Genomic DNA, 26,622 nt, shown 5'->3' on the forward strand with positions numbered 1-26,622 from the left:
CTTCATATGCATATAATATACTCTGATCATATTACCTCCCTACTTTTCTCTCTCATCCTTCCTTTCCCTTACCCCTTTCCATGTGCTTAATAGTGTTTTATTCTCAAGCTCCTTTTTTCTCTCTAAATTCCAGACATGATAGAAAGCACAACATAGTTCTCTTTTTGAGTCTGGCTTATTTCACTTAATATAATGGTACAATCCACTTTGCTGAAAATGCCATAACTTAATTCTTCTGTGTGTGTGTGTGTGTGTGTGTGTGTGTGTGTGTGTGTGTGTGTGTGTGGTGTGTCTGTATATGTGTGTGTGATGTCATATTTTCTTTATCCAGTCATCAGTTTATAGTCACCTAGGCTGATTCCATAACTTACTTGTTACAAATAACATATAATATAGTTAAGCGTGTAAATTAGTGCAGTTACTATGTGGATATGGAGATTCTTCAAACTAGTTTTGTTTTTTAACATGTAGTACTTAAGAAGGGGGGAGGTATTTCTGAGAATTTCCATTAATGAGCATCACATCTACACTATTCTTACTTCCAACTCCTCCATCCTCCTCCCAAATTCGTGATTTCTTCAATTGTTATTGTCTTCCCACATGTACACACATATGCGCATGTACATATAAAACATAAACACACATGTACACGTAGACTACTGAATCCATTCATCTTTGCTCTAACATCCATGTATTCAGGACTAAGCGTTTTGTGTTGGATAATCTATGCAGATGTCCATCTGGTACACAATTGATTCTTCTCATCACAGCAGGGTAATTGGCATGGCCATTTTGTTCATCTTTTCAAAGAAGATATATTGTTGATAGTTCATGAGTATATTTTTCCTATGTGTTATGTCTAGGGAACATAATCTACCAATAGTCATCCCAGGCCTATGGCTCTTTTAGAATTTTTTCAACCCCTTTTCCATGATATTCTCTGAACCTTCACTTTAGAGGAACTCAATAGAGCTGGGCATCCCACAGTAACTCATTCTCTGCATTTTGACCAGTTGAAAATCTCTGAAATAATCTCCATCTGTCACCAAAAAAAGCTTCTTTGATAAGGGCTCAGTGATACACTTATCTGTGGGTAGAAGAAAAAGTATAGAGAATATAGAAATTATGTCTTTAGGAAGCTGACAGCAGCAGGTTCTCTTCTTGGGTGTAAGATCTCTTCATCCTGCATAGGTTGCTAGGTTGACAGTTCCAGAAAGGCTTAAGTAACTTCCTATTCAACCTGAAGTCCAATTAAATGGCTATTGACTACAGTCAAATGAAAAATACCACTATTTCTCCATTTGGATCTCTTAAAGGTCCAATTTTTGTTGTGGCTTAGAGGCTTTACAACTTTCTAATACTACAAGAGTCACTCTTCAAAGAGGAAGTTCCAGGTCTGTTCCAGCATGCAGGTTTTTGTTTTGGTTTGGTTTTGGTTTTTTGTTTTGTTTTGTTTTTGTTTTCTTTTAAAATGAAAATCAATTAAAACAATTTCTGAAAAATCATCTATCCTTGCTTATTCATTAAAGTATATCACTTAAGATTTAATTCAATATGTACATTTTTCCTTTTAAATAGCAACCTTTGTCATCTGTCATTTAAAGTCTGACCACAGGGTAAGTATCAATGACAGTTGAAGAGCACTTTATAGGGATTCCTCTGAAAGCAATACTGTATGTACAGGCATCAGATATTATAATTAGAAAAATTATTGCAGGCCTCAGATATTCTACTTAAACACTCTGCTTTTATGTCATTATGTGAAGGACCAGTTCAAGACAAATGGAGATTACAATCTAAGACAGGAAAAGGGAAAAACAAAAGATGCTTCATAATGTCTGCTTTCCTTTTTCCATCATCTCTGTTGTTCTTTTTAAGATTCTAGAAACAACCTGAGTTAAGAAAAATTCAAGATTTATCTTAGAGACCCTTCCAAAATCTGGGTAACTCTCATTGAGATCATATCTTCTAATCTTTATTTCTATATAATAAACTAAAATAAGATTCATATCTACCCAAGGAATTTGTTTGCATATAATACTTCAGTAAGAGAGAACCCCTGACTACAATATCCCACCTCTGTGTAAAATATTCCATATGGCATATTAAAAACAATTCTAGAGGTCACAGTGCATCCCATGGACTTGATGGATGATCTTTGATTATTTCCTGACACCCATCAAGCATTATCCCTTGGGGTTGTAAGAAATAGAAGACTTTCTTCAAGCCCAATAGCAACTCCAAAAAACAAATTTGCAATCCACAGCCTATGCCAATAAATCCACTATGTTCATGGACTAAAGAAGTATTTATCTTTAGATCTTGAGTTAAACCTGTGCTAGGCATTTCCTTTCAATGGTTCAACACATTTCTTATTTTCTCAGTAAAGTTTGTTCTTTGTGCTGGGTCTTTTGTATTGCTCTTTTGGAAAAGCATTTCTTCTGGAAGAAATTTGAAAACAGGGAAGGCCTTTTAGCCCTTCATCTAGTTGAAAATGATAACCAAAACCATTCCAGGCACACTTAGCTGTCACTCTGTTACTCACAATAAAACATAAATGCCTGTACTTTTAAGGTAACTCCCATACCATCAGATGAGGAACTATTGTTTTTAAGATGTGTTGAGTTGTAGACCAAGCCTTATAACCCTTAGAGGAATTACATTTAACAATGTGAATGGTTACTGCCTCATCTGAAATAAAGGTGGTATGAGAAAAGGCTCAAAAGTACTTTTAAACTACATTAGCATACATTGTTACTTTTCTAGAAATTCAATTTTAAACCAAGAGAAGTTTTAGTTTGAAGGATAAAAAATTTACAAGAAATTATTCATTTCATAAACAGCATTTGATAACAATGCCACATGAACAATCTTCATTTTGTGAGGCCTCAGTGATTCTAAATGTCCTGCTCAGGGAATATGTGTATTACCTTGAGATGATGTCTGTAGCTACTTTTCATTATCAATGCATTCAAAACAGTTAAGATGACCTATAAATGTTCAACATGAGAGACAATATCACTTTTGGTAGATTTGGAAAATGTTACTACTTGATTTAATTTAGGAGGAGGATAAATGATAAATACACAGAAGTATGTAGACATGCTAGTAAATTATCAAATTACCTATATTTAATCTCACCCAATGCGCTCTAAAAATTTGTGCATTTTTCTTAATTGTCCTATGGCTCTCTGCTTGCTGGAATTCAACTAGGAACCATGTTAAAATTATAAACACTGAAAGCAAAAATGAACTTTAGAAAAGCAAACTCAACTGCTTCCAGATAAGTCAGAAAAGGCTCAGATGACTGTGACACCTATGAAGCCACAACTCCTCTTGCCATATGCCATGCTTTTAGTGTAGGAACTAATTGTAATGGCTTCTTGTTAAATAGTTAGTCAATGTTTTTCAAGCTCTCTGACTCTTTATCTCACTGTAAACTCTAACTCTAAATTGGGGGTGACTTTCCTTTTTCCTGCACTGTGCATACTTCCCTCCAAAGTCTGCAATTTAATTTCCACCTCCATAATTTTAAATATTTTAAAGTCATCATTTTACACTCTCCATTTTCCTCCAAAATTGCCTTCAGTAATGGCTTCCTAACTCCATTATCTTGGAATTACATTTATCACATTTATGGGCTTGCCTTTTAAAAGCAAAACAAAACAAAAAGCTATAAAATTTGGGGATCTGAGCCTAATCACAGGATGTGCCCCCGCCAGTAGCAGCAATTACAAATCTACCCTAATGTGCTTCGATCAAGGTGAGGTTTATCACAGTGTGCTACTTTATTTCAGAGGCATATTGCCACAGAATAATAAGAGAACACAGCATCTTTTCATTGCTACGCAATGACCAAAATAATTTATTCACAGACTTAAATTGGGCATCTGAAAGCTGTATATAAATAAGTCACTGATGTCCTCAGTAAACAGAGAAAACTCCCAAGACAGTGAGTTCTTGGTAAAAATCCACAGACAAAGGAAAAATTATGCTGAATGTTACAGCAGGGTGTTAGTTGAATGCAGAAGTGCTTAAAAATTACATAAGATAAAATATAACACAAGTTAACTAATCAAACTTAAGACTATTCCAGAGTTGGTGAATGGTTTATATAGTACTGATGATCTGTTCATCTCCATGTTTTTTTTTTCCTTGAGATATAATTTAAACCCAGAAAATGAAAGCTGTCGTCAAAAACAATTTAGAATAAAAGAAAGAATAAGAGGCTAGCAGACTAATCTCTATTAAGTAAATGTTTTTCAGGAAGAGATGACTCAAAACATTTGTCAACTCAACAAGTATCAGTGATGGGCTTGATTTATGGAGTAATATAAGAATAATGTTTTCTTCATGCTTAGACAAGAATTAAGCACAAAATAATGCTTTCTGATGAGTCACTGGACTAGAGACTTTAGCTTTATAATGTGAAAACATGATTTATCAACTGGAATCTACACCCAGAAACAGTCCATATATAAAAGAAGGCAAGAGCTGATTACACTTAATGTCTGTGCCTAATCAGCATTCATTTCATTCTCATCAATTTTGCTTTAAGGAATATTGATAGAACATTAAAGCTTTGTGTGATATTCTTCTAATGTCATTATTTGTTATAAATGGTATCCTCACATGTCAGCATCCCAGTTCATTGGTCAGCCTTCACCTCCAAGCCCCAAATTCCATCACTCCTTCTTTGCTTCTGGTAGCCTTCTATCTGCCTAGTGCTCTGCTTTATCAATTAAATTGGTGTGTTTGTTTGAAAGAAAATGTTCCCCAAAGGGAGTATCACCATTAGGAGATATGGTCTTGTTGGAGTAGGTAAGGCTTTGTTGGAGAAAATGTGTCACTGTTGGGGGTGGGCTTTGAGGTCTCATATAAGCTGAAGTTACACCCAGTTGCCCACAAAGATGTAGAACTCTCAGCTACTTCTCCAGCACCATGTCTGCCTGCATGTGGTCATGTCACATCATCATGATAAAAGACTGAAATTCTGAAACTGTAAGCAAACCACCCCAATTAAACGTTTTTTCCTTTATGCGTTGCTGTGGTCATGTTGTCATTTTACAACAGAAACCCAATTTGCTTTACGTACAACATTCTGCTTTGCTAATAACACCAGCAACTATATGAGAGAAATGTCTTAGCAACATCACTGCGAATTAAATAAATACTTCTTACCCAATTTGCTTTATTATAGTTGATTTCTCTAAATTTATTTTCATAATGATAATTCCATAATTATGCATATAACTTTATCCTTATACCACTTAATGGAAACCAAAGTCATTGAAAAGTATCAAATTGTTTGAAGTAACAGGGAAACATTGGTGAAAGACATGAGCAACTTCAACTCACTCAGAAGAAAGTTTGAATCTGAAGCTAATGATTAGAGTGTTTGGTTCCCCAGCACTGGTACCATTAAGAAGACTATGGAATTTTTGGGAGATGCAACCTGGTTGAGGGAGTAGGTAATTATGGGGTGTGGCTCTGGAGATGATACCAACCCTCTCTCTTTTGCTTTCTGGTATATGGCCATGCTAAGAGCTCTACCACATCTTTCCACTGCCAGGAATAGAGGCACTTGCATAGCATTCATGAGGACCTTAGTTTCATCCCTGCACAACAAATGTAAATAAATACAAAAATTATTTTAATAAAGGACTAGTGTATGATAGGGATTGAAGATAAAAGGATGAAGTGGATAATAAGGCAGATGTGGTCCTCTTGTCACAGGGCCTAGAAACTACTAAGTAACCATAACATTAATCAGAATTAACACTAAAAAGTGCTATGTGAGTATATAAAGAAGCAATATAAGAATAATTGCCCTAAGTAGAAGAATAAGTGTTGGCTTGGAACAAAGCTAGAGATTATCTTACATCATGTTGACTTTAGAAACTCCCAGTATAAACAAGGAATTGACTGGGAAGACTGAAGTAAAGATACATCGTTGGCCAATACTGATGGGAGATGTCATTCTGTATATGTTTCTCATACTGGTTAATAATAAAGCACTGTTGGCCAATAGGAAATGAAGATAGGAGGGACTAGGAGACAAGGAGGAAATAGGAAGAGGAGAGGAGGAGTCAGGATGGAGAGCCTGGAGAGAACAGAACTGCCATTCCTCCGCTCTCGGTAAGACCACGTGGAAATACATAGAAATGGGTTAATACTTAAGACAGAGCTAGCCGATAAGAAACTAGTAACTGGCCAACAGGATTATATCAAATACAGAGTCTCTGTGTGTTAATTGGGGCTGGCGCGGCGGCGGGACCAGACCAGGTGGCGGCAGGAGGAAAAACAGTACTCCTTACACAATACAGCTTTAACTTCTCACACTGAGTGTATTGGCAGGATGGTGTGATTCTTTTCAAGGTTTTTATATACTGATCTATGTAGGAAGCTAATAGAGAGACTAGAGATAACATAACCTCACACAAATAGTAATATGGAGGAAGATCTGAAAATAATATGGTTGCTGGAGTCTCTAGAAGACAAAATTAAGATTAAAAAGAAAAAGAAAAAAGAGAGGGATAAATGCCAAATACAGAGAAATTGTAAAACTTTATCCAGAAAATACTTGGACAGCTGTGGCTTCACCTGCTGGGTCATGTGAGTGCTGGACAATACCTCAGCTTTCTTAAGGATAAACAAAATATGACTATGGCCTCTCCCAATTATGTTCAACATTAAGTAGAATAATGAATAAGCCAGGTCAATTCAGACATTCCATAAAGTTGTTTAGGGTCTGTTCACAAACACATAAGGAAAAATTCTGGTACACTACTGAAAAATGTGTCTTAAAATATTTCAAAGATGTCTTGAACTAGGAAGCATTACATAAGACAAAATATTTCATTTGCACCACAACATTTAAAGGATCACTGGGGAGGCAGGCAAGAGCCTTCAATCAATACCTACTATCAAAGAAAAATGAACTGATAAGTACTTTTTGAAGGAGCTTAAAGCAAGAAGATTATCTAAGTTTTAAGGATAAATAAATGCTGCAAGAGAATGAATATTATCTCTGTGTGAAACAAATAACACCAAGCAAAGTATATTTTCATTTTCATTGTTCTTTGTTGAAGAATTCAGAGGAGGATTTAGTCTAACAGAAAAAAAAATTGTTTATCAAGACCGATTCATACTATTAAGTAGTTTATAGAACAGTTCCAAATATTGAATAAGGATTTTTAAAGTGAAATTATTTCAAAATAGAGGCTATTACTTGCTATAAGGTACATGAACTCCCTAACTTCCACCAATTTTGCTTCTCATTCTTTCCATAAACCCAAACCAAAAACTAGAAAACAAAGCCAAAAATAAACAAACAAAAAACTCTGAAGGTTATCCATTTTACATACAATTTTTCCATTCATTCTGCTGCAAGATGTACCAGTGGTATGTCCAATTTTCATATTTATAAACTTCCCTCAAAAAGTATATCCCTACAGACTTGACACTAAAAGTGATGTTTATGCTGCTTATAAAGTAAAATCACTCAGCTCATCAAGGTGCTCTCACCCTTTTCCAAATCCCTCCCTGAAAATGGAAACAGTGGGATCAGCTTGATGAAAGCTGCAGGCAATAAATGGAGATCCATGTCACGACAGTTCCAGCCACGGATGTCAGACAAGGAGTTAAAAGAAGGTATCACCCTACCTGTGGAGTGGGGGGGGGGGGGGTGGATAGGTTGGGAGGGTGGTGGTGAGAGGCATGGGAGGGTAGGAGAGAGGGAAAGGAAGGGGGAGGGAGGGAGGGAGAGGGAACTGGGTTCTATATGTAAAATAAGAAAAATTAAAAAAAAAAAGATTTGCTGTCTAGGCTGCTGGATTTCAGTCTTGTTTTTTAGTCTCCCGTTCTCCCTTTGAAGTGGCAATGTTTGCTCTATGCCATTGTGCACTGGAAGTATATGACATGCTTCTTTATTTGGTAGGGGCTTATACTTAAGAGTTTGCCTTGGATCTCAGAAAAAGACTTTAAACTTTGGACTTCTGAACCACTTTGTGGCTGTAAATACTTAAAGGGTCTACTGAAATCAAACTAAATGTGTACAGTATAAAGAGATGATCACACCTGCACCTCACTTGGGCAGCACAGTAGTTTACCCTGCTGGCAGGGGCTCCTCATCGATGCCTCCCCTCCTTGCCCCTCCCCGCTCATTGCCTGTGGCAGGCAGGAGAGCTGGCCCAGGGTCATAGGAGTGGGAGAGCTGGCTCTGCCCTTCACAGCTGCAGAACTTGGGGAAGCAGGTTCCTCACCTCACTTAGGCAACATGGTAGAGCTGACCCTGTTGGCAGGAGACATGGGTGAGGGAAAGTTCCCTCCTCACCCCTCACCCCCTAAAGCAGGCAGGAGAGCTGACCTCTGGGACACTACAGCTTTCATGACAAGATTTTTTTTATTTTTATTTTAAAATATTATTTTACTTTATTTTGGGGGTCAGGCTGCAAGGACAGAGAGTGGATATGAAGGGATATAGAGGTGGAAAGGATGGAGATGCATGACATGAAATCCACCTAGCAATGTGAAGGTAATGGACACAGCTTGTCACTGTTTTAGAATACAGTTGCTCTAGTTTTTGTGCTGAGGTGGAAAATTTATAACCAAATCTCCCATGGGAGGAAATTCCTTCCCAAATACAAATTTGATCTCAGCTATCCCTGCTTGCAAACCTGAAATTTTGGTATCTCTAACATGACAAGAGTTCTGCAAGTACAATCGGCCTCCACACATCTCTGTTCCATCTCGTTTCACAATGTACATAGTTTGTCATCACAATTACTATGTTAAAAAAAATAAAACTCATGTGTTCACAATCCTTACTCACTTAATGTCTTTGTGCAGATAATTCTGTCTGCTGAAATCTTCAGATTCTATGTTCATCCTGATAGCATCATCACATGTGAACTTCTGAAGGTACCCCGTCTATGCCTTTTACCTTCCCATTCTTCCACTGCAGCATTTCCCATTGATTCATCACATGGGGAGTGCTCCATATAGGTAGCAGCTTCCTTCTCAAAGAAGGGCACTAAGGTTTCAACTCTCCCAGGCAATGTCTCTAAGAGGCCAACAATCCCACATACCAGGAGTGAACTGTTCTACACAGAGGACCAGACATCGTGTACCTAGTGCATACACCACAGGAGCTCTTCATATGTCATAATTATGTCATTTTTATTATCTCTGAAAATGAACTTAAATGAGCTGTCTCCTCACTAGCCAAAGGTAGTAACTGTACACAAAATGGCATCACTTTTGATGTTCCACATTGCATTGGTGATTGACATGTTACTAGCATGGTGACCTTGACTTGATCCTGTTTTCCTAAACCCTTATTTCATCCTGAATTTTTGCTATGTTTTGGTTTTAGTTTGAGTTTTGTTCTTCCTCTGAGAGTTTGTTATGGAACCTTCTAGTTGGCTATCTCTGGATAACCATTTAAAGGAACATTAATAGCCCTTCCTCACTCACTTATTATGCATCATTACCAGTTCCCTCACACATAGGAAATCCTCCATGATTGCAAGATTTTTAATTTCCTCTAAGTAGAGGAATACATTATTTTATATATGAATGCAGACCTAGTATCAGAAATGAAAAGTAATTTTAGTATTGAGAAGAATGACCTTGTATATTTTCTGAATGTTTGTAATGTTTAAGAGACAACCAGGGTTAATAGAATAATTAATATTAAAGAACTGCAGTGGCATGATTTAGAACTGCTGAATTTAATCAAAACTAGGAATCACCTCTTCACTAAATGGATAATGTCAAGAAACCAAGATTCAGAGTACAGTTCAAGGACCCACAATGATGAGAATAAATGCCCAGGAGTAGGGTTCTTCCCAGTCTTCACAGCTCCACTCCAGATATCGTTAAAGTGAAGAGGTTCACAGAAATTTATGAGAGCAGTTTTGAAGGGGACAATGGTAGAAAAACAACAAGTTCTGGGATGACATTGGAAAGGAAGGGTCTCGCTGAAAAAGACATGCCTAGAGTCTGGGGCATGGCGGGTGATGAGTCTCAATACAGCAGGGTGAAATCTGGACCAACTAGAACCCAGACCTCTTCATCAACACATGATTTTTCAAGTCTCTTGCTTTCAACAAAATTTTCCATTTTCTCTACATAATCCCAACCATTCTGAGTATTTTAAAACCTTATTGTTCTTTAATGAAGCCTCAATCATTCTCTTCCTCTGAGCTCTAATAGAAAATCACAATTGATCAACACAAATACTCATGTCTTTAATACTGAAATGATTAATAAGCAAGGGACAACACCAACAAAAGTGACATATCATATTCAGAATGGAGGGAAAAGGATAATCTATAAAAATGAGGCTTTTTAAAAAGGAGATACACTATCATCTACTGACATTGTGGCTCAGCTCTTAAGTAGCAACTTCTACAGGAGTCAAATTTCTGTATGGCAGAAACCAGTTCCCCATGTGATTCTATCAGTATCCTGGCTCAAACAACAGAATAAAGGTAAATAGTACACAAAACCATCAGGCAGAAGAATTAAACACACAGAGACCAGGAAGTAGCTAAATTGTCCACATTCTGTCTTGAATCTCTCTGAGAAAAATCTTAGTATACTCAGATTGTTCTTCTAAATGCTTTTTTTTTAAATCCATGAGAATAAAAATGTATTGAATTTTACATTGAGCTATGGAAAGAAAGAGACACATAAATCGTGTGCTTTAAAGCAATTCAGATAACTAACAGCCATTCTGAACAAAAAGTCAAAGTTTAAAAATGATCACTGGAAATTTTACATATTTAACAAATCAAAACCATACTAAAATGCAAATGTTCTGGTTTTTTCAAATACATAACATAAGTTCTAGTTTAAAAGGTAAAAATCCCAAAAGAAACCCCAAGGATACTAGAAAACATGTTTGAAAGTCTAAGGGAAATTTATTCTAACAGCTCTAAAAGGGTTCATGCTTAAAATAAAACCCCTTATGGCTAAAATGCAAAGCCAGTGTCATAATCAGATGAAGGTACAACCGAAAGAAAGGCAAAAAGACCATCCATCTGGGAAGAGTCACAATTTCCAGAGGTGCAAATACTAACAAGGCCAAAAGAATGTTTGAAAATACCTGCCCAAAACTCTAAAGTAAATGCAGAAAACATTTCAAAACATCAAAGAGAGAGTGAGTGAAACTGTGACACAAATGATAAAATTTTTCAGGGAATAAGGAGAGAGTAACTTTGCAGGAGAAGCCCTGACAGAATGTTCAAATCTTCTATTGGAACCAGTAATAGCATGTTTTCCCCCTAGGAATGATAACCCTTTTATCTAACTTACAGACCAGGCAAGATTACTGGGAAGAATAACTCCACTCCCATAGCATTTTCTCCACAGATGCAATCAGCCAAATTGCCCAACACAAATCTCATCCGTATTGGCAAATTGACACCATATTTTAGAACAAAGCTATATTTTCATTGAGTACTAGTCTAAAGGTAAATGGGTCATTAAATTAAAGCCAATTAGTCATGAAAAAATGGAAAATGTTTTGATACTTAGTGTATAACAAGAGGCAAACTAGGGTAAGAACTATGGCATCTTAAGATGAAAATCTACCTTGGGATGACAGTGATGGCTCATCAGCTAAACACATTTATTGCTCTTGCAGAGGACCAGGTTTAGTTTCCAGAACCTACATGGCATCTGAAAACCACCTAAATCCCAGGCAAAATACAAAATTAAAAAATCTAAAAAATTAAAAAGAATGTCTACCACCCATCCTAGAATTTCCTTGGGAGAAATACCACATGGCAAAGAAGAATAAAACAATATGACTCAAAATTTCAAACTCTTTTATATAATTTGTATTTACAGATAAGAAAAGCCATATTCCCATTTCCAAACTGAGTCCTTCCTATTCTCCTACAGTTTGGAGCTAAATATCACTCTTAACTCGTTTGTCTTAATCAACGTTCACTCTTAACTCGTTTGTCTTAATCAACGAGTCTAACTGAGACAATAGTTGCTGCCACTACTTTCTCCCAGATAACCTATTTTCCACCCTAACTACCCCTATTTATCCAGTCATTCTCTCTGACCTGCATTTCTAAAACTGTCTCTTATCATCCCCATTCATTGCAGTTTTGCTCTCATTTGAATTTACTTTCCATAAATGATCAATCAGATATTTCCCTTCTATTCAAACCTCTTTGGTAATAAGATATGCCATAATCCTCTGCCACAATCCAGGAAAATATTTTTTAACTTCCTAAATGGAACTCATAAGTGGTTGCTATGTTCCACTTAATTGTGGTTGAAAGTAATGCTTTCTTATGTACCTCCCACAATTAATGGTGATAAATTTGTAAAGAGGTGTCATCTCCTTCTATTCTTTTGTTGCTTTACTCAGGACTTCTAAGAATGCAGCATGTTCCCCACAATGATGTCCATAGCGGAAATAGAGAAAATGGATAGCATTTGAAAACAATGTGGGCAATGTATTAGTCACTGTTCTCACTGTTATGACCTAAAGATGGTTTGTTTTAACTCATAGTTTAAGATAAATTCCATCATGGCAAGGAAGGCATGGTTAAAAGAGTGTGAGGTGGCTGGTCATATTGCATTTATAACTGCAAAGTAGAGAGAAACAAAACAAAACAAAAGACTACCACTTGGTGTACTATTTTATTTTGTCCAAGCACCAAGCCTGGGCTGGTGCTAGTCACATTCTAGGTGGTTTTGCCTCCTCAGTTTAAACCTCTCAGGAGATGCTCTTACAGACACATGCAGAAGTGTTTCCTAGGTGATTGCAAATCCAATAAAGTTGAAAATGAAGTTCAATTATGATAGGCAAAGGAAGTTTCTGAGGAGCAAGCATAACCAAGTGGTTTAAACAAGAGACATTTCATTTTCAGAATTCTGAAAGCTGGAAATCCAAACTTTTGTCTTCTTTCCATGCCTTCATATGGTTTTCCTCTGTACACTCTACTACGCTATTTACAAGACAATCATCCATGATGGATTTAACTCACCTTAATGATTTACCCTAATACCTTGCAATCATGATCTAGGTCTTCTACTGACAGCACAATAAGCCATTTCTTTACCCTTCTGATTCACCTTGAACTAACTTTTACATGACTCTATTAAGAAGTTAGTCACCTTTAAAAAGAGAGTAACTTTGTTTTTGTGCCATTATAGCATGATTTCCATCTAGCAAGAAACCATTTTTGTAATAATCTGATTATTCTTCAATTCCAGAATTTCTCCGCCTTCTTTTTAAGACAATTCAAATGTTTTGGTTTTATTTTTTTTTTCCATCACTGCATCCCCTGTAGCTCCCCTTTCCCTGTCCCTTGCTCCATCCTTCTAATAACATGCATAGTGCCACCTCTCCTCTCCTAACATCACAATCTCCTGTTCAGAGCATCCACATCAAGCAAGCATTGGATTGAACTATAATTCAAATCTAAGGCTGAGATTAGGGACCCAAACATTTTTCCTACTGCATATGTGTGACCTAACATAGCTCACAGAACTTGATAAATATTTATGGAAAGGCAATAGGGGAAAAGAGAGGTGATATTGAGTATAGATGCTTTCTTTGTTGGTAACAGAAGAAAGTAAATTGAGTAAGCTATGGAAGAGACTGCACCGTGGGCATACCTTTCAGGCCACACTTGTCCTGTTTGAGTTGACCTATCCCATCTTTTTACTTTATCAACCCGACTATCCCACATACTACTGCAAGATGTGGCTAACATGTGACTTCTATCATATAAACACATACTAGCTGCAAGGAGAAATCCAATATCAAAAACTTGTACTTCCCAACCTATCCCACAGCCTCTAACAAAATATGTTCTTTGTATTCAAAGCCTATTTCCCTGATCAGTGATGTTTTATAAGACATTTTCTATATAAAGCCACTCTTCCCTATTGTGCATGTCTCCAACCATCCAAAACATACCAAATTCCCAGCCCACAGTTCCCACCAAACCAGAAGAAATTATAGTTACCTCTTATTTCCCCAAGCCATGCTGACTTCTATTTAGCACAATCCCCCATGTAATATGTTTACCCATCTGTTATGTTTCTAAGTTGCATAGACATAGGCCTTTCTAGAGATTATAACTCACAATAAAGATATCCGCTCATTTCTTTGCAGATATGCACACATATATAATTTTCAATGAGATTAGAAGGAATTTACGTAAGTATTTAAATGATTGTTATCATTCATTCAATACATTTAATAAATTGTAATTCTATACAATAATGTCATTTGCCAATATCGTTATAACTTTCCCTTTGGTTTAATTTTTTAATTCTTATATTTTCACTAAAAATGTAATGGTGACTACATTATAAAGGAGAATTCATGTGGTGTCCTTGACCACTCTGGGTCCTACAATCCTTTGTCCTCCTCTTCTTCAGGATTCCCCTAACTCCACCAAAGTTTTGGCTATGGGTCTGCATCTATTTCTATCAGTTGCTGGATGACACCTTTCTTATAATTGGGCTAGGCTCCAATCTGGTCACAGGAGATATTCAGTTCAAGCTACATATCTGCTATTGCTAGGAGTCTAAACTGAGGTCTTCCTTGTAGTTTCCTGCGAGATTCCCTTGCACTAGGTTTTTGTCTGACCCTGAAATTCCCGCCCCCCCCCCTTTTCTAGTAGTCAATTAACCTTGGCTCATCAGGCCTCACAGAGACTGAACCAACAACCAGGAAGCCTGCATAAGATTGACCTAGGCACTCTGCTTATATGAACAGTTGTGTAGCTTGGTCCTCTTGTGGAACTACTGACAGCGAGACAGGGGATAGCTCTAATTCTTTTACTGGCCTTTAGAACCCTACCTCTCATACTGAGTCACCTTGCCCAGCCTTAATACATGGGGAGGTGCTTAGGCTTACAGCAACTTGATATGCCATGTTTTGTTGCTACTCATGGGAGACCTGCTCTTTCATAAACAGAAATGGAGGAGTAGATAGGGGGTGGGAACAGAGAGGGGGCACTGGGAGGAGAGGAGGGAGGTCAAGGTATAAAATAAATAAAGAAAGAAATAAATTTATTTTTTAAAAATAAGAATTCAAATACTGAGTCAGTTTAAAGAAATGCAGTACTGGTATTTAACATATTTCTATCTGATTAAATTCTTATTTTATTAAACACTTATATAAGAGAAATATAAGCTTTAGTTATAAATATCATTTATTTAACTATCCATAACTATGTATGTTAAAAGATAATACAGAAGAGACTGGGTATACAGAAGAGTAGCAGAATGGTAGAGTGCTTGTCTACCATGTATGGGGCCCTAAGTTTGATCCCCAGCACCACATACCTAGAAATATATAATAAAAAAATACTCTGACAAATCTAATGTCATGAGCTAATAAACAAAGAAACTATCTTTTGGTAAATGCATAAATATTACCAAGCTTTGTATCAGAAATAATAATGGAATTCCCTGGTTGTTTCTCGTGTGAAAAATGGTGTTTTCAATTTTAGCCTGAAGTTTGAAAAAAAATAAATTTACTTTATCTATTCATAGAATTAATTGGAAATATGATTAAAAATTCCCTCTAATCTAGGGCTCTGAGGCAGTGTGGAAACTGAGTGCATTGCACCCTTCCTAGAATCTATGAAGATTCTAGGACTCCTAGTAATGGAGAATATGGAATCTAAACTGGTCATCATTTGGAGCCAGGCAAGGCTTTCAGTGGTGGGACTGGGTTGCATTCAGTCAAGTTATTGGCTGTAATCCCATTACATTCCCTGTAATCAGATTAAGGACCACCCTAACTCACATCACAAAAATCTATATCCAGTGACTGAAGAAAGAAGATATAGATCTCCAAACAATCCAGACTAATGTCAGGATAAAGAGTCATTCTCTAAAATCTAACAATGGGGGTCCCCATTGGTGAGGAAAAAAAATCTTCATACCTCACTGAATACAGAAAACTTGAGCTGATACCTGCATGGAGCCTTCACCCCTATGTTCCAGTCACTTTGGTATGAGAAGGTACTCAGCAGGCTACCAAAAAAGAAACCTGGATTCCAACTGAATGTACAGTCTGTCCTGACAGCAAGATGTGCTGGGGCAATGGCACAAAAGAATTTGTAGAGTGGGCAACCAAAGTCTGGTTTAACTTGAGAGCCAGAAAGACAGCCCATATCCTACACTGCCTGGATGGTCAGGAACTGAAACTGGATAGCCCAGAGACCTAGGATAGAACCAAATACACACACACACACACACACACACACACACACACACACACACACACACGTAACGAGAAGGGGTTTTTCCTCCCGCCGCCAGGTCTAGTCCTGCTGCTGCGCCAGCCCCAAATAATACACAGAGACTCTGTATTTGATACAATGCTGTTGGCCCGGTTACTTGTTTCTTATCGGCTAGCTCTGCCTTAATTATTAACCCATTTCTGCTGATCTATGTATTTCTCTTACCGGGGAGCCGGCAGCTGGCGTCCAGCTCTCTCCAGACTCTCCATCTTGGCTCCTCCTTACTACTTCCTATTTCCTCCTTGTCTCCTAGTCCCTCCTATCTTCCTTTCCTATTGGCCAACAGTGCTTTATTATTAACCAGTATGAGAAACATATATACATAATGGCATCTCCCATCATCTCCTCTTTTATGTTTAAATAAAAAGAAGGGTTTTAACCTTAACATAGCAAAATATATCACATAACAGTTATCAAATAAGAATCACAGTTAACACTATTTAGTCCATTAACATTTATCAAGATTTGAACACCACAAAATCAACAAAATGATTCCTAATAATATTCTGATCAGCTAAGAGACTGGTACCTTATCCAGTCATCATCAGAGAGGTTTCCTCCAGCAGCAGGTAAGAGTGGATGCAGAGACCCACAACCAGACATTATGCAGAGTCTAATTGGAGGTCTCCATTGAATCCTTATGGATCAGGGAATCTTGCATGAGAGGGATAGAAAAGATTCTAGGAATCAGAGGGCATGAAAGACAACAGGAGAGCATGACACCACTGAATTGACTAAGTGAGGATTATTTGGGCTCACAGACTGAAGCAGCAAGCAGCTAAGCAGGGTGTGGATGAGTCTGCACCAGGTACTCTGCATACATGTTAAGGTTGCTTGGTGTTTTTGCATGATTCCTAACAGTGGAAGTGGGTGTGTCTCTGACTCTTTCCTGCTCTTTTTCTTCTATTGGGTTGCCTTGTCCAGCCTAGATAGGAGGGCTTTTGCCTTCTCTTGCTGTATCTTGTTTTAGCTTTTTTGGGAGAGCAATGAAAGAGATTTCATGATAGAGGAAGCCATTATGGAGTTAGGGAGAAACATGGTGCTAGGAAAACTCCATCCATGAGGATGAGACCAGCTAAGACTCTTAGTAATTGTGGAAAGGATGCCTAAATTAGCCTTTCCCTGTATTCAGATTAATGACCACCCTAACTCCCATTATAAAATCTATAACCAGTAACTATGGAAGAAGACGCAGTGATCTACAGCCAAGCATTGGGCTGACCTACTAAAGTTCAGTTGAAGAGAGGAAGGAGAGATCATATGAACAAGGGGGTGAGACAGATCAAGATCATGATCTTGGAAAACCACAGAGACAGCAGACCAGAGCTAGCAGTAGCTCATGGACTCTGGACTGACACCTGGAGAATATGAATGGGACCAACATAAGCCCCCTGAATGTGGGCGATAGTAATGTGGCTTGATCTGTTGGGGGAAGGGGCTGGCACTGGGACCAGAACTTATTCCTGGTGCATGCACTGGCTTTTTGTAGCCCATTATCTATGATGAGATACTTTGCCCTGCCTCGCTCAGTGGAAAGGAGCTTGGTCCTGACTCAACATGGTATCCCAGACTTTGGTAACTCCCTAAGGGAGGACTTATCCCCCCGAGGAGTGGATGGGGGAGGTGGGATTGGGATAGGTGGGGAGGTGGGAGAACGGGAGGGAGGGATCTAGGGTTGAAATGTAAGATGAAAACCAAATTTTGTAATAAAACATAATGTGAATTTTCATAAGCATTCTGATAATTAAGTTGAATATTTGAACACAGAGCTTGCACCCACACTCTATCCTTACTAACCACCACCTTCACTCCACTGCATTCCACAGGCATGTCATCCATATCTATTTCAAGTGTTAGTAAATATAAAAGGGCATGTTATCACCCTTTCCCTAAATAACTTCCTATATACCTCTCCTACTGAACATGGGTCTTTCCCTTGACACCTTCCTATACCCATATCCTACAGGATATGATCTTTCCTTAGACATGATTTTTCCTACACATATATCCTATGATGGATCTTTCTCTAGACGCTTTCCTATGCTCCAAACCTATGGAACATGAGCATTTCTTTGTGGGGAAAATTATGAAAAAGACCGTGCTTTTAAAGATGTAAGTTGGCTAAATAGCTGATGTCAGGAGAAATTTTCTCACACTAAGATTTATAGGATTGTGAATAATCTCTCTGGAGAAGTGCCAGCAGCACCATCAGTGTAGTTATTTAATTAAAACTATCCTAAAGTAAGTACAGGAGATGTTGCCCCAGGGGCTCATTTTGCATTGACCCCAGAAGGATTGACTTGATGGTCTTAAAATTGTTAGTAGTTTCAAAACCTTTGGTGTCTTCAGAAATAGTTTCCTGCCATTTTCATGAAGAAAGGGGCAGGTCACTCCAGTTTAGAAACCAGATTGTTCCTTATCAGTTCTAAATGATATTTCCACTGGCAGCATCAGCTGAGATAAAGTCCTCAGAAGATTTTCTCAAGCCATCCCTGGAGTCAAGATTTTTATTTCCCTTACTTTCTTCAGTTATGTATTTTCTTGTTTATTTGAATCCTTGTTTGTACATTCAAAATTCAACGTTTTTATTTTATAAAATGCAAACTGTGATCTTGCTTCCAGTCAGCATTCTAACTAGTCTACAGGTAAATTCCTGTAATGGTCATTTATAATCTATGCAATAATTCTACAAAGAACAATGCTTGCTCTCTGTAACTTTTGACATTTGGTGAAAAATAAAAAATAATTTAAATAACAAAGATGCCTAGGCAATCTCAGGTGGTCCTGACCTGTGGGCTGGATGTGTTCCATGGTGATGCTGATAGGTTCCAAAGACTGAAGGGTGCCAACTCTTACTCATGCATGAGGCCTCTTTCCCACCACATACCAGCACCCACATAACACAACACCCCAACGCCTGCTCTGTAGAGGAAATATGTTCCAGATTTTGTGGTTAGCAGCTTATTTCAGACTTTGTAAAGAGTAGCTGTAGTAAGGACTAGTGAAAGAATAGTGGATTTACTCAACCTTTGAGAATTAAAAGAATAAAGATAAAGATCTGAACAATTTCCAGTAACCTTTGTAGCAAGAGGTTCTGGGGGATTCTTTCTCAATGGCCCTCTTACCAGCTTTAGAAGATCCTTTGACATTCAAAATGCCCTTGACCTTTCAAACCAAGTCACTACCTTCCTCACTTTGTACCTGACAGTACTACATGAGGGTAGAGTCATTAACATGCATTATTTTTTTCCTTCTTTGTTAATTCTGGATAAACAAAATGAAAGCTGAAAAGGTGGTGTGATAATATATTTAGAAGGATTACAAAAGACAGCTGAAAATCCACCTATTAAAAAAGACAAGCTATGGATTACAAATCAGGATAAACGACATTTCTATCTTCCAAATCACTGAATGTTATCTAGAATAATTGAGATTCTTAGTAAAGACTTGGTGGAAGAGTTAATGGATAAGTTGACTCCCCCATATCTTCAAACCTATTTATAGAAACTGGATCTAGGACACTCTCCCTTTTCCACCTTTGAATCCTCATATCACACCAACACCAAGGAGAAAAAAAAACAAAAACAAAAACAAAAAATGATCCATACTGTCCCCACTTGATAAGGAGGTGAACTTTATCTTTAGGAACTATTCTACCAACTCTAGAGTCCACCCCAGCCCCTGGATCTCTAAGGCACCATTAATGGTCAATATACATGCATGAACCATTTAGCTGCTGGCACCTGGGCAAACCGTGAGAGACTAGCAAGAAGTAAGAATAAGAGACTCTGAAAAGAGGTGGGGAAAATATGCACATCCTTGCCCCACCCAAAATGAATGGAACTCTTTAGAGGGAGACAGTGAAAAGCTACTCAGTGTTCAATCTTGGATAAGTGCACTGGAATATGGACATTTCAGCCTTGTGATACAACCAACTAAAGCATCTATGCAGGTGGAGCAAGGAAGGTAATAACCCAGGAACTGTGAGTTCCACTGCCTGCTGCTCCCATACCAGGGATCCTTCTCAGCTCCATCCTTCTCTCCACACCCCTGCCTCTCTCCCTCCCTTCCTTTTGACTTCCATGTTTGTACATAAAAGTCTTCAGACACTTCAGTCTGACCCTTCTCCAAGCTATGTCCTTAAGTCTTCTGCACCTCCTCATTGATAATTTAACTGTCTTTTTCACATGTGCTAGATCATGAAATAATATAAAAACTGGCATATTATATCTTGAAATGCTTTTCTGCTCTGATATGCCATAATGCTGAGTGACGGGTGCTCAGAGGCCATGTTACAACTCAAGGCACCAGCTCAATCTGGTCTCCTAATTCTATATCTTTTATAAACTAAAGCCAATACTTTCCTGTTCTTGAATCATTAAAAATAAATAAATACATAAATACACAAATAAATAAATAAATAAATAAATAGAGTGCATTCTTGAAGCTTCCTTCTTTCTAAACTTCAGGCCAAATAAGAGTGGAACTTTTCTACTTACCTTAGGTAGGTAAGTACATTTGAACTGCTCAAATATTGCAATTAAATATTTTTCACCATCTCCTAGAAATTCAGCATGTTTGGAGGAAATGTTATAGTTTTGAGAAATTAGTAAGTAAAAAAAATGTACATAAGTATCACTATGATAATTAACATTAAAGATGCTGGTGGTCACTCCTGATTCTGTAATTTTTTCTGATCATGCTTTAGAAATCTTTGTTTACTGTGGTGTTGTTTTGTTGTTTTATATATGTCAATCAACCATGTTTTGAATGCCTATACAATGAAAAGGACAGGAACCACACCCAAAGTCACTTACAGTTTGCTTACTTCCCTCAGCATGATTCATCTCTGTTGGTGAGCATAGTGATGACTCCTCCCTTCTCAGGAACACAGTTCCCTCCTGCACGAATGAGCCCCATCCCACCCTTGTATTTGCCCATCTTACTCTTGAACTTCTGGGTGGTTCCTAAATATTGCTACTATCATCACTGTTGCTATAAGTATGAATTCTCTGACACATGTGCGCAATCAATGAAATATCAAAGGCAGCAGAATCCTTAACCAACGAATGTATCGTATTTCAAAACAGGTATGATGGTTCCTCTCTCCTTCAGTTTGGCACCAGAACATTTTCTTCTCTGTGGTTGAGTATTCAAACATACCACAGGAAACATTTGATTGCTTCACACAAAGTGGGTATCTAGTAAAAGTTGGGCAGGATATTTGAGTGGGTCACCACCTATCAGGTAGGGGGTTATTTAACTACAAATATATTTTATTTCACTGACTACTAAGGCCAGAGATACAAGGTGAGTAACCTGTTCTCCAAGGCTTCCACTATAGACTGTGCTACCAGAGAGTGAATTTGAAATGTCATCTGCTAAGTCACATCAATATATTTTACCATGAATTGTGAAAATACAGCCAATTTTTCTATTTAATTTCATCAGTAATTAGGAAAGACCTACTTTAAAGCTAACAATTTTTAAAGTCCTTTCTACTAACAGTATTACTTATCCAGAATAAGATCTCTAACTACCTCAATACTAGACTGAAAGACTATGGAAAGAAGGAAGGAATAAAGCACAAAGGTGATTTTATATATATATATATATATATATATATATATATATATATATATATGTCATATCTCACCTTTTAAGGCCTAGAGATTACTTAACATCCAACTATGGTGCTATACCATGAGATACACACAGAGCTGGAGGCCTTGGAAAGACTAGAGACTTTACAATGTATGGCAATCCTATGTGGGGATATCCTGAAGGGAATGTCCATGTCCAAGTATCCAGTGGGGAAGAATTAGGAAATCTGTCTAAGGCACTGAAAGAAAAGATCCCTTAGCCATACAGAGTTACTAGTGAAGAATAGAAGTCAGTATTAACGATGAGCATAATGGTGACTTTTCCTTGCCATGAAATCCTGACAGTGTCATGCACAGTAGGATTTCTGGTTTTTAAGTTTGCTTTTCTTTTAACATTAAGTAGAACAACTCATTTACATTAGAATTCCAACAATCTATTATGCACATTAGGGTTTCTGCATTTCCATTTTTTTTTTAGTGTTAAATAGATCAACTCCATAGTTATATTATATAAAATATAATACTTATAGATCTTGGTAAGCTGTGAACAAAGCATAAAAGGAACTTTTATGAGACTGAGGCATTACCTACTGTGCTAATAAGGCTCCCTAAAGGAGCTTTTCAGACATATTTTAAGGCAAATTTTAAAATATAACAAATAAGTTTAATTTCACCATTTTCATTAAAAAAAAAAAACTACCCTTTCAAATCTCAAAATAAGGTAGACCATATGTCCTAGCCCATTACATCAATATGTTCTTCAAAGATAAAAATCATTATATTTTAAATCAACAAACATGCTTCAGGATTCCACCACCAGAGACACATGAAGAAATGAAGAACCCAGCAGCCTTTCCTCTGGCAACCAATAGAATCTTGCACCATTCCATTTTCAAATCCCCCAAGCTCTCCTTTACTTACCTAGAAAGGCAAAGGAGAGCAGCAAATCTGAGTGATATAATGGGGCAAAAACCTCCCTAAACTTTTTCAAAACTGATGCTAAAAATCCTCCATCGATGCAACAATGGCTTGACAGTTTAACCCCATGCTCTATGCTAAACATTCAGATGTGTCTTCTCTAAACACAACATATATCTTCTCTTCTATGACACATATCAAACTACCTGATGTGTGACACCACAAGCCAAGAAGGGGTACCCCTTTCCTTCCAGGCCTGACAGCTTAAACCATGTGTGAAATACATCACCCTATTTCAAGACCCATATCACTTCTTTTCTGGAAATATGGGTCAAAGTGAATTTTATACTTAAAATCAGCAGGAAGCATTAAACAGGTGTCTGTGCATGGTGGAAATGGGTTCCTAAGTGGTATAACTAACTAACTAACTAACTAACTAACTAACTAACTAACTAATTAACTAACAATAAATAAGTGTTTAAAGATATTTTGTTAACACTTCATAACAAAATTAGTCAAGATCAGCTATACCCAAGAGGAAAGAAAACCTACATGTGGAAAGTGTCATTTCTTCCTGATCATTTCTTATTCCTCTTGTACCATGACCATTGGTCTTCAAGAATATGCATTTTTTAAAGGCTCTGCATCAAATGGCACAAAACATTCTCCTTTGTGTGTTCATGGGACATGACATGGGGGCCAAGGGACAAAAACTATGATTCCAAACCCTTCCCCTTTTCCTGATATCTGAAAAGTCTGTGAATACTTCTTGTATCAAAAAATAGAAAATATCAGTAATACTGATGCTAATAATAACCTGTTCTCAAATGACCATGAGTCAAGTTCTTCAAATATATTATCCCTAAACATTCAACATGGAAAGCATCATGATCAACATCATTATCATCTTGATACACTGTTTGATTTCATCATATTGAGAGGGAGTAAACCACTGACACAAGATTTTTACAGAATATGATGGCTGTAAAACCCAGACTTTTTGATGTACCATACCTAGTCCATTTGGTCATATGAGAAAAATCAAAGCATAGTTACCAGCATATTTAATATAAATCATCATTCCCTTTCTGATACAATGTCTATTAGTTTCTAAAGGAAGTAAGTAGGTTTAAGATGGACTCTGTCTTAAATTTTGCACAGAATTTGCTAATATATTCAGATTAAGCCATGCAGAAAAGAACCTAGATATCCAGGGGCTGAAACTAGTGCCAAATGCTCAGAAAAGGGAAATGGTATCAGACGTTATTGAGATCAGCTTTGAGAGAAGGGATTGGCTCTGAATCTACAAGTCGGCAAAATCACTTGAATCTATCCTTATGTCATCATGTAAACTATGTAAATCTGAGCTTCTTCCCATATCACTGAAACCTGTGAGATGCCTCCACTTAGAAACAACAGCAATTAAGAAAAATGGGGATTGGTTTACAACATTACTCTCTGAGGAAAAACAACAACAAAGGATCTAGAAATGGAACAGGATAAAGAACAGAACAGTGCTTTAAGCTTTTAGTTGGATTTCTTAGAATTACGTATTCTAAGCAGAAAAAAAGGAAAATATGGTTTTCCTTACCTGACTGGACCACTTTTATCTTCTTTTCCCAAAGTCCACTTGGGAAAATACTTAACAAGCAGGTGTAAGTGCCAATGTCTGTTTCAGAGGCGTTGTAAAAAGAAAGACTCATATTGCGGAACCCCACGGTTGAGTTCGGAAAGTGCACTCTATGGAGGTAGTTTTTATGTATATGCATACGATGGTTAGGGATGTAAACAGCTATGGTCACAGTCTCTGTACCATTGATCTTGTTCCACTCCACCTGGGTTAAGTTATCCGTCAATGGATACACACATTCCAGAGTCATAGTCTCAGAGAGCCGAACAGCTGTGTCCCAAAAGGTTGCTTCACACAGTGCTAAAACACACATAACATAAAAACTGAGTTAGATACATTGATGACACAACCAAATAGATAAATCTTACAAGACTTAAAAAACAGTCTTATATGTTCATAGTGAATCCTGACAATTTCATCTACAAAATGGGCTTTTGTAAATTTTAGTATTCCTGGAAAAGTGAGAAATTACCTATGGGAACCTTCACCATGTCACACTCTAACACCAAAAAGACAGCAAAACTTTTAAATGAAGACATAGGATTGTTTTTACCTTTGTGCACAAGAAGAATAGCCAAAAGCAAAGTAAGATAAGCCATCTCTGGAAACAGTTCAGAAGGCTAGCCTGCATTAAAAAAAAAAAAAAATGCAGATGATGTTATATTCACAACTCAACAAGAAGCACCATTTCCTTCCTCTCTGATGTTATCAGCTGCATTTTGTGCTGTGAAGTATGAGCACAGGAAAAGTTTTAACTTCAAAAGCAGCTTTACTCTCTCATGTACAGGGATGGGTAAAGTTCAGTTATTTCTCTGTCACCTAATAGGTTTACTTTCAAGAAATAATTTTCAAGGCAGTTTCTTCTGGTGTTACTGAGTATGACCTCTGTGCAACAAGAATACACAAAAGCACGCCTTAAAAATAAAATTCTGTGCCATTGTCTTAGGGAGAAACTGATGCAACACTAAAGGTGTACTAGATGTAGTAAGTTGAAAGTGGTAAATACCTGAAGAAAAGTGAAACAAAGCAAGAAAGTCGAGCCCTTTTGATACAGTCAGGAACTCCTCACTGAGAAGCTGAATGGGGGTGAGTACTCAATGTTGATGGGAGGAGCCTGCATAGCAGACAGCCACTCAGGTATTGCCTTCTTTGGCTGCATTTTCTGGCTATATTATAATATATATATATATATATATATATATATATATATATATATATATATGAATGGACCCCCAGCTACAAAAAAAATGTAGTCCAGGATACATACAAATGCACCATTGTATCTGATGATTTTTTTTCCACTTTCTTATTTTAAAATAATTATGCAGTGCTAAGAAATTTGATATTCCAGCCAAGTCCCCTTGGAGGCTGCACCTTATATAACTATGGTATATCATCAGAGTGGAAGTTATTTCTAAAATTCATCATTTCTCTTTTCCTTCTCTTATAAAAACAGTAATTCAGGGCTGTGGCAAGATGGTTTAGCCAATATAGGTTCTTGCTACACAGGTCTAAGAATGAATTAGATCCCCAGAATCCATGTAAAGGTAGGAGGATAGAACTAACTCCACAAAGTTATTCTTGGATCAACACATGTGCACTATGGTACCTAAACCCACACACAACATACATACAAACACATGTACATATACATAAATGTATACACAATTAGGATATGAATAACTAATACATTTAATATAAAATAAAATTCTAATTCTTAAAACTTGATGAGGGGTTTTTCAATGTGACAATATAAAAAAATCAAAATTATACCTTTACAATGTGGACATTGTAAGTGAGGTCAGTTCTCATTCTCACTGTGAACGTCACGTTCTCTGCAAACATACCCCCATAGATATGCATGTTGAGCAGTTGATACCCACTGATAGTCCTTTATGTTGAATCACATTTGAGGTTCAAAGGCAAAATTGTCTTTCATCTTTTATTTCAACAATAAATATAATTCTATTTGGTTTTATGACAGTCAAAACAAGAAGCTTCATTTTAATATATTTGGAGAATATTTCATATAAAATGTGAAGAAATAAAGATGTGTCTTGTTAGTATTCAGGCATCTGCACTAGCCTGTCTTTGGGATCCTGATAGGCTATGCCTTCAGCTGTAGCCACTAAGAGCACCATCTGTGCACATTCACCTTGCTCCCTTTTAAAGA

General features: G+C 37.2%; 1 protein-coding gene across 1 annotated transcript in view; it reads right to left on the reverse strand.

The window, feature by feature from the left end:
• The window catches only part of Cd226 (CD226 molecule), a 63,183-nt gene extending 37,674 nt beyond the window's left edge, over positions 1-25,509 (reverse strand). Inside the window, exons 1-3 of the mRNA XM_051202108.1 lie at positions 25,456-25,509; positions 25,003-25,074; positions 24,411-24,749 (exon numbers count right to left, since the gene is read on the reverse strand). Of these exons, the coding sequence (XP_051058065.1) occupies positions 24,411-24,749; positions 25,003-25,048 (385 nt within the window). The 5' untranslated portion in view covers positions 25,049-25,074; positions 25,456-25,509. The remainder of the gene's footprint in view (positions 1-24,410; positions 24,750-25,002; positions 25,075-25,455) is intronic.
• Positions 25,510-26,622: the final 1,113 nt, after the last annotated feature.

The sequence above is a fragment of the Phodopus roborovskii genome, unplaced genomic scaffold, assembly GCF_943737965.1.
Source record: "Phodopus roborovskii unplaced genomic scaffold, PHOROB, whole genome shotgun sequence".
Taxonomy (NCBI): domain Eukaryota; kingdom Metazoa; phylum Chordata; class Mammalia; order Rodentia; family Cricetidae; genus Phodopus; species Phodopus roborovskii.